The 14631-nt window shown below is 39.9% G+C and overlaps 1 protein-coding gene across 7 annotated transcripts in view; it reads right to left on the reverse strand.

Moving 5' to 3' along the window:
* The window catches only part of LOC133636172 (cingulin), a 174708-nt gene that overhangs the window by 8784 nt on the left and 151293 nt on the right, over window positions 1-14631 (reverse strand). For 6 of the 7 annotated variants that reach the window (XM_062029922.1, XM_062029921.1, XM_062029923.1 and 3 more), the window contains 7 exons: window positions 13134-13355; window positions 12812-13060; window positions 12427-12597; window positions 12189-12350; window positions 7707-7880; window positions 7517-7635; window positions 3767-3875 (listed from right to left, as the gene is read on the reverse strand). In XM_062029922.1, coding sequence (XP_061885906.1) covers window positions 3767-3875; window positions 7517-7635; window positions 7707-7880; window positions 12189-12350; window positions 12427-12597; window positions 12812-13060; window positions 13134-13355 — 1206 coding nt within the window. Of the gene's footprint in view, window positions 1-3766; window positions 3876-7516; window positions 7636-7706; window positions 7881-9319; window positions 9355-12188; window positions 12351-12426; window positions 12598-12811; window positions 13061-13133; window positions 13356-14631 lie in introns of those variants that run through there. The other variant, XM_062029924.1, reaches the window with a different exon arrangement.

The raw sequence follows: 14631 nt of genomic DNA on the forward strand, positions 1-14631 counted from the left end.
GGAGCTGGAGGCCACGCCCCCTCCAGCTCAATGCGGACCTGAGACTGAGTGGGGACAGCCTGTTCTCACGTCCGCTTTCCCACAATAAAAACAGCTTGCCTGCCCAATGACGTCATAACATCTAGGGCTTTTAGAGAGTAGAGTGCACAACTGCGCACACAACAAGGAGACGAAGCGGAAGAACGAGGAAATTACAGACATGGCGACGCCGTCGACGAGCAAGATGAAGAAATACGCTTGCAAGTTCCAAAACAAATAGAGACAAGAATTTCAGTTCATCCAGGACAGTTCAAAGGGGAAGATGTATGTTGCCTGTAAATTTTGTAGAACAGACTTCTCCATTGAACACGGTGGCCGAAATGATATACTCATCATGAACGGAGAAGTTAAACAGGACAATACTGCCATCTAATGGATAGCCACCGGAACAATGAAATTCAAGTTTTTTGTTTTTTTTTCTATGTAAATAAAATAAATATATATATATATATATATATATATATATATATATATATATATATATATATAGCTAGAATTCACTGAAAGTCAAGTATTTCATACACACACATACATATATATATATATATATATATATATATATATATATTAAATACTCGAGTTGGTGAATTCTAGCTGTAAATAACCACGCCCCCAACCACGCCCCCCGCCCCCAACCACCCCACCCCCCGCCCCCGGTTGGCAAGTATGCACCACATTGAAGCACCAAACATTGTATGTGACTTATCACTATAAGCGTTGTCGCCCTCTACTGGTCAAATTTAGCACTACATGTATTAAACGAGGTTGGATTGTTACTCTCAGACAAAAAAGAACACAACCGCGGATTTTTTTAAAAAGACATCACGAAGTCAGCAATTTCAATACAAAACAAACTAAATATCTTTATGCACAATATCTATACTTACAAATGTTTGACCAAGTTTTGTGATGAAGCTTACACTCTGGGATTTCTACAATTGTTGCTGCTTGTCTGGATCAATGTGACCATCGCTTAAAAGGTCGGCCAGAAAGCCATGACTTGAGCACTTGCACAACAGTCATACTTTGTTGTCCAGTCGTTGTTAAAAGTCAGATTTTAGCAATTGATTTAAGAATTTTTTTCCAGCGTGGATTGAGTGGTTTTCTTCCTACTGCTGCTCCACTGTGGCACATATGCCTCTCGCTGTTGCCCCCTGCGGGGTGGCGGTAGTACTGCATTCAGGATCAACCCTAGTTTTAATGGTTTCAGTCTATTTGGGTGATGTTCGGCAGGCCAAATGAAAGGCTTTGGCGGGCAAGATGTGGCCCACAGGGCGCTGGTTGAATATGCCTGCACTACACCAACCCCTCAGATGCCATATTGATCTTTTTTTAGCTCTTCATTAAGGTTGAGCCAATGGCGTACATTTGTCTGACGAAACGCTTTGGGGTGCTGTTTTCCTGAAGAGTCAACTCTGAACCCCAACTCTCATAAGACGACGAATCACAAGCATTCTGGTCCACATCGCTGTGCAGCGAGATTAAAAAATGTTTTGGAGGTCCACATCAAGCTATGCAGGATGGTTTGGAGGGGGAGGAGCGAGCCAGTGGAGTGGACAGTAGTCCAGGCTCTAGACAAGGGATCAGTACCTAGCAGGCCGAGGTCCGAGTCCGGACCCAGACGCTGTCCGATACAGCGTCTGGGTCGGGACTCGGTCAATTAATTATTCAAAGAGGCTGTTTGCAACTTCCTGACAGTTGTATCTTTCAAACTAAATAATTAAACAACAACGCCATTGGCTAGCTTATGTTACCATTAGTGAAAACATTTGTTTTAAAACTGTCTATATTTTTTACAACTAATAATCTTCTAATAATTCTGAGCCGAATAAAATGATTGCCATTTACTGCCGTCACTCATCCTGTCTCGTCAACAGGTACACAAATACAAAACCAGTTTAAGAAAATAAACAACAATTCGCAGTCATGTTGTTGTCATGATAGAATTCAACAATACATTCAATGATAGTTAACGCTAACTATCCAAATCGCTATCATTAGCTAACAACACCCAAATTTAATGCACGTGCATGTGTCACGTATATGCGTATAATGTCATTATGTCAGAGAAACCTTAGAACAGGGGTGAGCAAACTACTGCCCGTGGGCCACATTCGGCCCACCAAATATTTAAAACAGAACTGAGCAGAGATCTGTTTTGAGAATTGCCACAACAAACGTGATACTAGACTTGGACGCACTGGAAAAAAGGGTGATCAACAACACTGCTCCCACTAAAAGAGAATGTAAGTGTTAACCCTTTAATACTACCATTTTTAGATTTCTTTGATGTTCTGATATATCATTGTTGAAAATACATGTATTATGATTAAAATAGCCCATTTTTGAGAAGCCGGCTCTTAGTTCCAACAGATGTGATATGCTTTGAAATGCATCATGTGCTTGCCGGCCCGGGCGTCAAATTTCAAAAGCTAATGTGGCCCCTGAGCCAAAAAGTTTGCCCACCCCTGCCTTAGAAGGCGGGATGTAACACGTAAATTACATGCGAAAATTTGCGGCCTCTTGGCATCTGTGTAAATGTTGCAAACAGCCCTTATGTGTATTTGAAGTTTTAATGGGTCGCTTCAATTTTGACAGGCACAGCTTTTATAGACTTTACGGATTTCATGGGCTCAGGAAATACACTGAGCAATTGCATGCAAGTTAAACTAACTCACATGATAGTGCTCAGCCAATCAAATCTGGGCATTCTAGGCGGTAAACATGGCAGCTCTACATGCAGAGACAGACGAAAGAGAAGAATGTGTGATACCCGCAAAAATAGGATGGGAAGAGTGAGAAGACAGAGACGAGAGACAACAGAATAATAAATAAACATGGCGCTCGATTAAAAGAGTGCAGAATGTTACACCTTATTTATGTGCGATCTTCCTTCCGGAAGCACCACATTAGTAAATACTGTATCTAATAAAACATCAATGTGAAATACCATTCTCACACAAAGCAAATTTTTGACCAAACCTACACACTCATGTCTGGAGTTATGACGAAAAAAATAAGCAATCACAACTTGTCCAGGGTGTACCCCACCTACCGCCCGAATGCAGCTGAGATAAGCTCCAGCACCCCCCGCGACCCCGAAAGGGACAAGCGGTAGAAAATGGATGGAAAGCCTACATTAAGATAAACACCTAAACTGTAATCCAGTGGTTCTCAGTACTAGCCTAGAGGTGTTCAAAGTGCGGCCTAAGGACAATTTTCAGCTTGCATTGTTTTGTTATTTAGGGAGGATGTTACCGGATCTTCCAATGAAGAAATGTTCTGTATCTTGACCTATTTTCACATTTTTGTTGAAGACGGATTCTACTGTAAATAATAGGGGTGTCAAAAAAAAATCTATTTTCAATTCTTGATTGATTAAAAAAAAAAAAAAAAATCGATTAAAAGAAATAAAAAATACAAAATTGAAATATCCTCCTAAAATCTGTCATGTTCAGCCCCTTAAATAAATATTTGGGTAAAATGTTATAAAGCAAAACCAGTTCTCCTTCAAGTAATATAAAAATGTGTCGAGCTGTTTATCTATTTTATGGAAAATTGTAGTTAATCATAGAACTGGCACCTAACGTTACTAAAAAAGTATTGATTTTGAATCGAGAGTCGATTCTGAATCGAATAGTTACCCCCAAGAATCGAATCAAATCGAATCGTGTGGTGCCCAAAGATTCACAGCCCTAGTAAATAAATACATTGTCATTGTGCCCACCTGGTCTTTTTGTTCAATGTGTGCTTGTCTCTCCTCGTCCAGCATCATGTCCAACTCTTTCAGCTTCCTCTCCAAACGGCGTTGGGATGCCAAACTGGAATTCTTCTCTCTGCACAAAGAAAAAGATAAACATATGTTGTATAAAAGTATAAGCACACACTTTCAGGTAGGCCTAACCCACTCGCACCCCATGAATTCTTAATTTTAATGATAACACTAAGGACAATTGTATGCATTCAAATTGTAGAAAGAGTTTGGGGAGACCCTACTCTGTTCAACAGTGTACAAAGCTTGCATGTGTTCTGTGGGGAAGAACTCCATCAAGGCTTTGGATGAACCAAAACAGAGACGGTGCCCCAACATGAATTAGCTCTGAGCTCAAAAATGGAAAAGTTCCCACTGACAAACTGAAAAGATTGTTAGAATGTTGCTAGTATTGGGACCCACCCTTAAGGAGGCAAGAGTCCACCCAGATCCTTTTAATCTAAGGCTGTCTAAAATGATGAGAGGTGAATAGAATTTAAGTTTAACAATCTACAAAAAGGAGTAAGAACAAACAATAGCATACCAGTGCTGGGAGAGTGAACCGATCTCTGTAATGTTCGGAGCACGCTCTAAAACGATCGCCCGCCTTTCATGCTTTTGTCCATCTTGCCTGATCGAAACTAAAGGTTAACTTGGCGGCGTGTGTGTGCCGAGCGCATACACATTGTTACACCATTAAACTCGAGAAAATAACACACTGTAAATTTCCAGACTATAAGCTGCTACTTTTTTCCAACTCTTTGAGCCTGTGGCTTATAAAGCGGTGGGGCAAATTTATGGAGTTTTCTTCGCAAACGGCCGTTACTGCAAATAGTTTTCATAGAACACAAGCAAAGACACTGAACAGGTGTTTTCTTGTTTGTACAATAACGCCATCTTTTGGACGAGTTCGCTCACTGCAGGTGCTGCTGGTTTAACATCTACAGCAGGGGTGTCAAACTCCATTTAGTTCAGGGACCACAACATGGAGGAAAATCTATTCACAAGTGGGCGGGACTGGTTAAATAAGTTTAAAAAAATTACGAATTCAGATTATTTTGTTTTAGTTTGGCAAAAAATTTAACCAGCACAATGTGAAAATGTACATATGACAAATAATCCTCTTGACAAAAAACTTCAGGTTAGTTGAAAATTCTGAGGAAAAAAATAGTGCTGTTTCAAAAACAAAATGAAAAACACAATGAACTTAGAGACTTTATTTCAGTAGATCTACAAAGCCATTATACTTTAAGTCACAGCCTATCTAGGGTTGAACTAAATAAATAAATGAAAACTCTTCCAGGTATCAAATACCTCATTAGTCATTTCTACATATTAATCCTGTGCTAACTCAACAAACCATACAAACGGAGGTATAAACTATTCAAGAGGGTTGAGTTACACTCTGCGTCCACTTTTCTCTTTTATGACAGAGATATTTTGGGAAAATGCGGGTGCCAAAGCACAATGTGTTCGAAGTAGAAGATGTCAAATGGCAGGTTTTACGTTTCATTTGGGTCGAGGGGGAGGAGCCGCAGCCACGCTTTACTGTGTACCTCTTGCTTGGCCCTGCTATATAACGTTTGCTTGCCTAACAAAATTGCTATTGCGACATCCAGTGGACACATTTAGAACAACAAACTGTAGCAACATTGTTATTGTATTTAGACCAAGGAGATGATTATTGACCCACGGAGAAGGAGTGCACAGCACACACCTCTGTACATAGGGGGGACAGAGGTGGACAGGGTGAAAACCTTTAAATTCCTCGGGACCCACATCAGCGAAGACCTCACAACACCCAACAAACAATAAAGAAAGCCCAGCAGTGACTGTACTTCCTAAGAAGGCTGAGAAAATTTGGCATTTCACCCAAAATTCTCAGCAACTTCTATAGAAGTACGGTTGAGAGTGTCCTTACCAGCTCAATCACGGTCTGGTATGGAAACTGCACTGCTAAGGACAGGAAGGCACTCCAACAAGTGATTAAAACTGCTCAGTACATATCAGGAGCAGCCTTTCCCTCACTACAGGACATGTACTCTACCAGGGCCACCAGGAGAGCACACAACATCATAAAGGACAGTACACACCCCCAGCACAGTCTCTTCAGCCTCCTACTATCAGGCAGACAATACAGGAGCCTGAAATCCAGGACTACGAGACTGACAAACAGTTTCTACCCACAGGCCATCAGGCTTGTGAATGCTAACTTGTGAATGCTAGCTAACCCCCCTGTTTTAACCCGCTACCATGAACACCCCCGAACTGTGAACCATCACTGTAGACACTTTTCACCTTTGATCACTAAAGACACTTTAACTGCTGCTGTGACCCAAAGTCACCTCCATATTTATACTGTTGACTGTCAATCAGAATGTGCAACAATGTAATGTTACTTACTGTGCCTTGTATATACATTTTTATTTTTATTTTTATTTTAGCTAAGTACCGTGTGACTTATTGAAGGGTGGACTAGCAAAGTAAGATTGTCATTGTATGGCAAACTGTCTGTTTAACTGTGCATATGACAATAAACAATCTTGAATCTTGAATTGTAAGCGCGAACACTGAGGAACTATTTTTCTAGCGTAGTAACACATCGGCGTGCTACGGTATTAGCAGTATAAGCTAACTACATCAAGAGATAAACTAGCTTCTACGTCAGCACGAACAGCGTTTAAGTTTGTAATGCACAACATAATGCGATAAAACACCAATCCGCACTGACTGAAAACCATGAACAATTATATTACAGTATCTGTAAAGTATTAGCACACATTTCATGTTTTGTTTGTACACAGCTACCTAGGCAGTGTATGTACTGTAGTCGTACGGTGATGTGCAGCATGTATTATGATCGATAGTATAGTGACTGATGCACAGTTGTCCGTTTGGTCAAGCTGGCCGGGGACGTTTCCAGTTGATTTGGGCACTCCAATAATTCGGCATAACTTGGCTCAAAAGTTCCAAATTTGTAGAGTGACCAAGTCGCACCGACCTCACTCTCTAGACTTCCATTTGCTCCAACGTTTCAGCCTCTTCTTTGTGCTCGCTTTCATAAGTAGTAGTTCATCCTCTGTATATTTAGTTTCAAAAAGATAAGGTTGTGAATCCTCATTTGTCCAAAAATAGTCATCTTCGTTGTCTGTTACCAAGTCTGCCATGATTAGAAAACACACTCGCGTTTCATTCCGGGAGTATAGGAACATATTAGTTGCGGGAAGTCAGAAGTGCGCTGCTATGGAAACGGAAGAAAATGTACCGAAGAATTAGTTCCAGTTGTTCATAAAATGATCAAAATACGGTAAATATTGTACATATTACATATTGTTATGAACGTATCTGTTACTAAATTATATATAGATTTGCAGAGTGTATATAAAACGTTGATAGAGGGTTTTGAAGTTGTTTTAGAGGCTTTGAAGGCGACAACGGTGACTCCCATTAGCCGCATCTTGCAAGTGTATTTTATCATCTTTAAAATCCTAAAAAAAAAAAAAAGACTTTTGTTCTTGTCTTTCATGTGAACGATAGGCAAAATTCCAAAAAATGTGCAGTTCCCCTTTAAGAATGTTAAGAATGAGATGAAAACACTTTTATTACCGATTTAAAAGTGTGTTTAAAGAGGTCAGAGTCAGACCCCGGAACAAATTATGTCTATTTTTAATATTTCCTATGGGAAGGAAGAAATGGGAGGTAAACATGCATCTAAGAACAGATTACCTCTCCTCACTCCTAACTTGCTCCTCAAGCTCCTGGATTTTGCTCTCCAGCTGAGAGACTCCAGTCGAGGAGCGGGACTGGCCCTCCATGTCGGCAACGCGACTCCTCAGCTCCTTGAGCTGCAGCAATGCAAAATTAAAGGTTGAGTCTAATCATAATGTATGTATGCTCTACATGCAGGTGGACATACATGTCTCTCCATAGCGGTCTTGTCCAACTCCAAGTCCTGTTTGGACGACCTCTCCTGCATTATATCCGAGCGTAGCTGATCAATCTGGTCTCGGCTTCGGGACAAACGCTCTGTCAACATCTCTGCACTGCTTTTCTCCTCCTCCAGCTCCACCTCCACACGCTTCAACTTGTCCTGAAAGACACATTTGAGTCATGCTCATTCATTTATTTTCAAATGCTCGTCCTGTCCTTAAAGTGGTCCACACATAGCTGCTTGGTGAAAATGATCAACAATGTGGTAATTATAATAATAATAATACAATTATGTTCTTAATGTGAAGCAATATGATGTTTCATCAAAGACAGAAGAGTACTGTAAGTCCAAGAAACCCGTACTGTAAAGAACGAAAAATCGCCAAAAGAAAATCTCCAAAGATGCAAAATGTGTTACTCCAAACCAGTCATTCACTCTCAACTGGTGGTGCTGATCCAAAAGTGGGAATGCAGACCGATTTTCAGTCGGTGGCTGGTTTTTGCCTGAGCAAAAAAATAATACTAACTAAATAAAAAATACTAAAACAACAATACGCTTTTATTTGAAAGGGATTTTTTTGTGTTGTCTGTTTATACTTCTTAAGATGGCGACAACACTATGTACTGCTATTTGAAATCTGCTGTCATAGAAGAAAGCCAACAAAGTTTGTAGTCTACTGTCAACAAGTTGTGCAATGTGCCAGTCCTGTCTCTTATTAAGTATTTAAACGTGTTTTCCTGTAAATAGTTTATGCTTATCATATTTCAGCTTTTAAGAGGTCATATCATGATTTTTTTTCTACATTCCAAACACCTCCTTGTTGTCTACATAACATGCAATGATGGTTCTTTAGTGAAAAATGTGCATAGATTTTGTTTTATAGACCTATTTTCAAGTCTTTTTTCTCCATTTCAAAACAGCTCGTTTTGAAAGACACGACTCCTAATGCTGAGTAAGCATTCGGGCCCCCAACTCAGCTTTGTTGGTTTTTTTTTAGCTTTCTTGCTTTTATTGTGCACTATGGACATCTGACCGCCACAAGCCATCTGTTTTGAGTGACTTTCACCACAATATCCCAGATGATATAGCAAGATCAGTGGCTCACCGTGGTTTGTTGTAGGCACCAAGGAAGGCGATGCATGCGGACGAAAGCGAGGAAAGAAGCCTGGCTGACGCACAGGTCTGGAACTATACGCTGACTAAGGTTAAACTACTACAGAGTCTAACTTTGTAATACTAAATCCGGGACATATACATGTGTATACAAACAATAAAAGGCTTTTCTATTCTATATCATCTAAATAACTCTGCTGCACGGCTGCTTCGAGTTGTAAACAAATAAGAGTCTCCAGGCTATAAGGTACGCTTCCAGATACATCGCGAATGTAATAACGGATTATATAACATACTCGTTTATTGCCAAACACAGTAGGCACTGATCCAACTAAAACTAGTTTTTAGTAAAATCATTTTTTATTTTGCTGGAGAACAGTGATATTATTGTCTTAAGAGTAGAAGGCTAAACTAGCTACACAACAAATCAAGCTAATATTGCTAATGTACCATTCAGACATTCCTAACCTACTGTTATTACTTACCGTTTCACTGTCTCCTCCATTGCCATTGAAATCTGCTGTCATAGAAGAAAACCAACAAAGTTTGTAATCTACTGTCAACAAGTTGTGCAATGTGCCAGTCCTTTCTCTTATTAAGTATTTAACCGTGTTATCCTGTAAATAGTTTATGCTTATCATATCTGATAAGCGGACGAAAGCAGTTTTTTGAAAAATCCATCTTTTTGTGAAGGTTTGTGGGTGAAGTAGGATTCTTCTTTGCACACACTAGGATAAACTTCTTAACAGTTAAAGGCACATTACCACGAAACCAAAAAAGTTAGCCAGGCACTTTTTACTTCTTCAGATGAGATTGGAAGTTTGAATAGTGTCCTGTGTTGGGAAAGACAGTACAACTACCGGTAACTAGAATCTGTGCAATTCCGGTAGGAAACGCGTTTGTCGCCAAGCAAGCCAAACTAAAGCGCTTGAATGTCCAGTGTGAGTGGAGTCTGTGGATGGTGGAACGGTACAAATCGAATAAGAAATGTGGGGTAAAAAGAGGTTTGTATATTGCCCATTAATTTTCAATGGGGATTGAAAATGAATGGTCATTCTTGTAATCAGGGAAATTTGGGAAGCGGGAAACATGTTGTCTTGAATGTCGAGGATGAGTGGAATGTGTGGACGGTGGATATTGAGGTTAATTTGTGTCCATATTACGAAAAAAAAAATTTTGGCACTGCATTTATGCAACTGATTTTTTTGCATTTGAATAAAATTATGCTGACAATTTCATTGAAAAAAATTCAGTGTTTTAAAATTCAGTGCACAAAAATGTGTGTAAAAAGTGTCGAAAACTTTTACCCACCAAATGTTTATGCACTGAATTTTTATACACTGAAAATTTTTACACTGAATTTATAAACACAGAACTTTTTTACACTGAATTTTTCTATACTAAATTTTAAACACTGAATTTGTTTTCAATGAAAAATTGTCAGCATAATTTTATGTAAAAAAAAATTCAGTTCACAAAATTCAAACGCAAAAAATTCAGTTGCATAAACTCAGTGTAAAAAAAAAAGCTTTCATAATAAAGACACAAATTAACCTCCTTCGGTGGAACGGTTGAAATCCGTTAAGAAATGTGGGAAAGGTACAATACTGTATATTTGCCATTCATTTTCAATGGGGAAACATTCCTGGTAATTCCAGGTAATCGGAGAGTTTTGGTAATGGTAAAACATGCTGGCTTGAATGTCCAGGGTGAGTGGAGTGTGTGGATGATGGAACGGTTTAAATCTGATGAGAAATATGGGACATGTATGTTGCCCTTTCACCTTCAATGGGGACACATTTCTGGTAATTCCAGATAAACTGGAAAATTTTCAGAACACGTTGGCTTGAATTTTCAGGATGAGTGGACGTGTGTGGATGATGCAACGGTTCGAATCGGGTGAGAAATAAGGAAGTTATAGAACTTTAAAAATCAACATTCTATTGAATGGGTATTTCTTGGAAATTTGGAAAAATTGTGAAATACGGGAATTTTGTGGAATATGGGACATAGCTCACCTGGCCCGACGGAACTGAGTGGGTTGGCATTGGAATTTTGTGAATCGAGCTACAAATGTGGAATTGTAGATGTTACGGAAAAACGGGAATACCACGAAAACAGGGAATTTTATTACTCTCAAGAATAGATGACACAAGACGTGGGAATGGTGCAAGTTTAAAAATTGGCCCATTCCTTTTCAATGGCAAAACAGTCCCGGAAAACTTGCAATTGCTGGTAATCTGGGGTATTTGGGGAAATTAAAAATAGGCAGCCATCAATTCCCGACCGAGCCGAACATTTTGATACTGGAACGGTTCCGATCGGATGACAACTGGGGGAGCTGAAAGCCGCCAAAGTTTGACGGAAATGAAAGAATAATAAATATATTATTTTTTGGTGAAGAAACTTATAATAAAATTATAATAAAAATTATTTGAGTCATATTTTGGGCATTTTGTCATCTATACTACAGATGTGCGTGCATTAACTAAAAATTGCAGACGCACGCAAGGGTAGTTTTATACCATATATGGACAATCTGCTGACGATGTTCCCAATTGGTGACGTCATCAGTTGAGCAAATTCTAAACAGACCGTTTGGAGGAAGTTTGAAGGAAGGCAAGATTGTTTTATAAATATCTCTGCAATACCTCCACGCTTTGATTTAAAAATTTCGCAACTTATGCAGATCCCAAATGCTCAACAGCAGGTACCAATAGGTAAGAAAAGTTGGTTTTGCATGATTGAGCCCTTTTAAGTGGAATGCATATCTTAGCTGTCTATTAAATCCCCAAATATGGAGATGTTTGAAATACTCTTCTAAACTCTAAGTAATATGCCTCTTACATTTATTCAAAGCATTTTAAATTCTACACGTTAAGTAACTATTACAGGCACATTCTATACAGTATTGTACTGTAGTTGTGTAACTACACAATATCACGTCTTGTGAAAGCACCTCCCTGCCGGAAAATGTTTACTGAATTCACTTGTGAGAGAGTGCCTTCTGCTGGATTCTGTAACACTGTTTTTTTACCTGAAGATAGCGCCATCAAACTTGTTTCTATCGAAGTCATCAGAGAAACTAAAATTATTTACAATTGAAAGCAGAGAAAAGAAATATGTGGCTACCTGTATTGGGGTACAAATGACTAACCATAAATAGTATTGTACACTATATTGCTTACAGTATATTAATGTCACTATTTTTTTTTTTTTACCCAAAGCCATACAAACACCACCACTAGCAAAACATGTTTCTTTTCTTCACAATTACAAATTAAACTATATAACTTTTGTTGTGAAATGTTATCCAAAAACACAAAAGCAAAAAAGAAATGTGCATATTTATACCTCGAGGATACGAATCTCTCTGATCTTCTCATTGAGGCTGTTCTTCCCCGTCTCTATCTCTCCCTCCAGGTGGCGCAGTCTGTTAGTGAGCATCTCTTTATCCAGCTGATGGTTGTCTCTCTCCTCGCACGCAAGCAGGAGCTCCTTCTTCTGCCGTGACAGCTGTTCCAGAGTCACAAAGACCATAAGCGGGCCATGTCACACCAAACCCAATGTTCAGCATGTGTGTGGCACCCACCTCCTCCTCAAGTCGCCTCACATTAGTGTGGATGTTGTTCAGTTCACTTTGAGCGTCGCTGCCGTGTCGTTGCACCTCCTGCATTTCCTTGCGTGCACGCTCTTTCTGCTCCTCCAGTTGAACCTTGAGAGCCTGCACCTCCCCTCTTGAGGACACGGTCAGAGACTCAAACTGAAAGCGAGACAAAAGGGAAGTAAGTGGAGGCACAAACTCGCGTGAAAAAGAGGCAGAGTACTGTGGTGCCTTGTGTGGAAATCATCAGTTGTGTTATCGGTCCTAAAATAATTATTCACTTACTACAAATAAAAATGATCTTCCACTAGATGGCAGAATGTACCAATTAACTTGTGCATACACCTATTGCAATTCTGAACCTCCTTTGTACCTCCTTGTTGCTTTTTTCCAGAGCTCTCTCCTGCTGTCGTTTGATATCCTCCACCTTGTTGAGGCTCTGTTTGAGCGCCTCCTTGTCCTTCTCTGCATCCTGCACTCGCTGGCTGAGCTCATGGTGCTCCTGACTCAAGCGAGAGCTTTTTCTCTTGGTCTCATCCAGCTCAGATCTCAGGCCCCTCACCTCGGCGTGGAGGGCGAGCTCAGCCTCTGAGCTCTCAGTAGTGCTGGTCTGCAGCTGAGCCTGAAGACACCGCAGTCCCTCAGGACATTTCCACTAAATAGAGGCTTTCTGATATGTGTAAGGAAACTCTTACCTCTAACCGAGAGAGTTTGTCTTTGAGGCGTGCGTTGGAGTCCGCCTGTTCAATCCGGGCGTCTTCTAAGGATTTGAGGTCCACCTGTGTTTTGCTCAAACGGGCTTTGTTGGCCTGCAGCTCCTCTTCAGCCGATGTCAGTTTTTCTTTAAGCTGGCTAGATTCATTTTGTGCCTCGCTCAGCTTCTGCTCCAATTCTGAGACGGTGGCTGGATCTGGGAGCTGCAGGACATAAAACACAAGAAAAACCAAATGGGAACTACTGTTTTGACACGAATATAAGACAACCCCCTCTTCAAAACCTAATTTTAAAGAGACATTTGTAAAGACAAAATTAAAGATACAAAAAATAAAGCAGATTGCCATAAACCAGTGCATTGACGTGAGGCACATTCACCTTTCCAACATGACTTAACATCCATCAATTGTGACCTTTGCGCGAAAGAGGCTGTGAAAATCCTTTGCCTCTTCTTCAAAGAAACCTGGGATGTTGACTTTGTTACGAGACGCCGAGCAAAGCGACCTCAAGCCTTATAGACGCATACCTTCATCTCCACACCTAACCTTTGCCGCTTCTATCCCTCACGGCATGATTGCTTATGGAGCAGCACAAAGATGGCTGCAGCTTCGGACCGGATGCCTCCATTCACTGTCGCAAGTCTCCAGTTTTTGTGTGCCGTAACATGTGTTTATATGTGCTTGTGTTACTCAACGTTTTTTATGGTCTCAATTTGAGCCCCAACGCCCATATGAGCTTAATTTGGGATCTGCTATATTTCTCCTCCTCCCCCTATGTTTACCTTTTTCTTATCTTTTATACAAGGCGCCGCCCTAGTGGCGACCCATCAGTCTTCCTCTTCTGTCGACCCAGTATACTCTATGTCTGTTGTTGGACGGGTTTGTACTGTAAATATATTTGGTTGTACTTTTTAAGTGAAATGACAAAGTTCCATTCCATTACAGCGCAGTCGGTCATTATGAATGATAAAGCAATATATTACAGTAAAATATTACTCCTTTATGTAGATTCCCTGTGGACTTGCACACTTACATTGACATAAGCGGCTGTCAACGTAACTGCAACAAAACCAGCCATTTACTTAAACATAAGGGGGAATTAGTGACAATAGAAGGATTTTCAACCTACGCCAGTTTGTTTACATGATTTTTCTCTATCTGCTACATATTGCTTTTTAAGATTCTTTTGTTTTCAAATAGTATTTTAAACTGATACTATACTTATGTCGTTGTTTGTCTTGATTACAGTGTCAATAAAGCTTTTGTACATGCGCAAATCTTTCTCCCAGTGGCTTTCAACTTTTAAAAAATGAATCGGGTGCATTTTGTTAGTTGCTGTTGTAGAGTGCTTCACAATTATTTTATGTTACGTCCACGCATCCCCCAAGAATAAGAAAACATTGTGCCTCTTTCCGCCGGACTATTAATAGTAAAATTTGTCTATAACATTGTTATAAGTACTCCTATGCATAACATTGTA

The sequence above is a fragment of the Entelurus aequoreus genome, linkage group LG20 (assembly GCF_033978785.1).
Source record: "Entelurus aequoreus isolate RoL-2023_Sb linkage group LG20, RoL_Eaeq_v1.1, whole genome shotgun sequence".
Classification (NCBI taxonomy): domain Eukaryota; kingdom Metazoa; phylum Chordata; class Actinopteri; order Syngnathiformes; family Syngnathidae; genus Entelurus; species Entelurus aequoreus.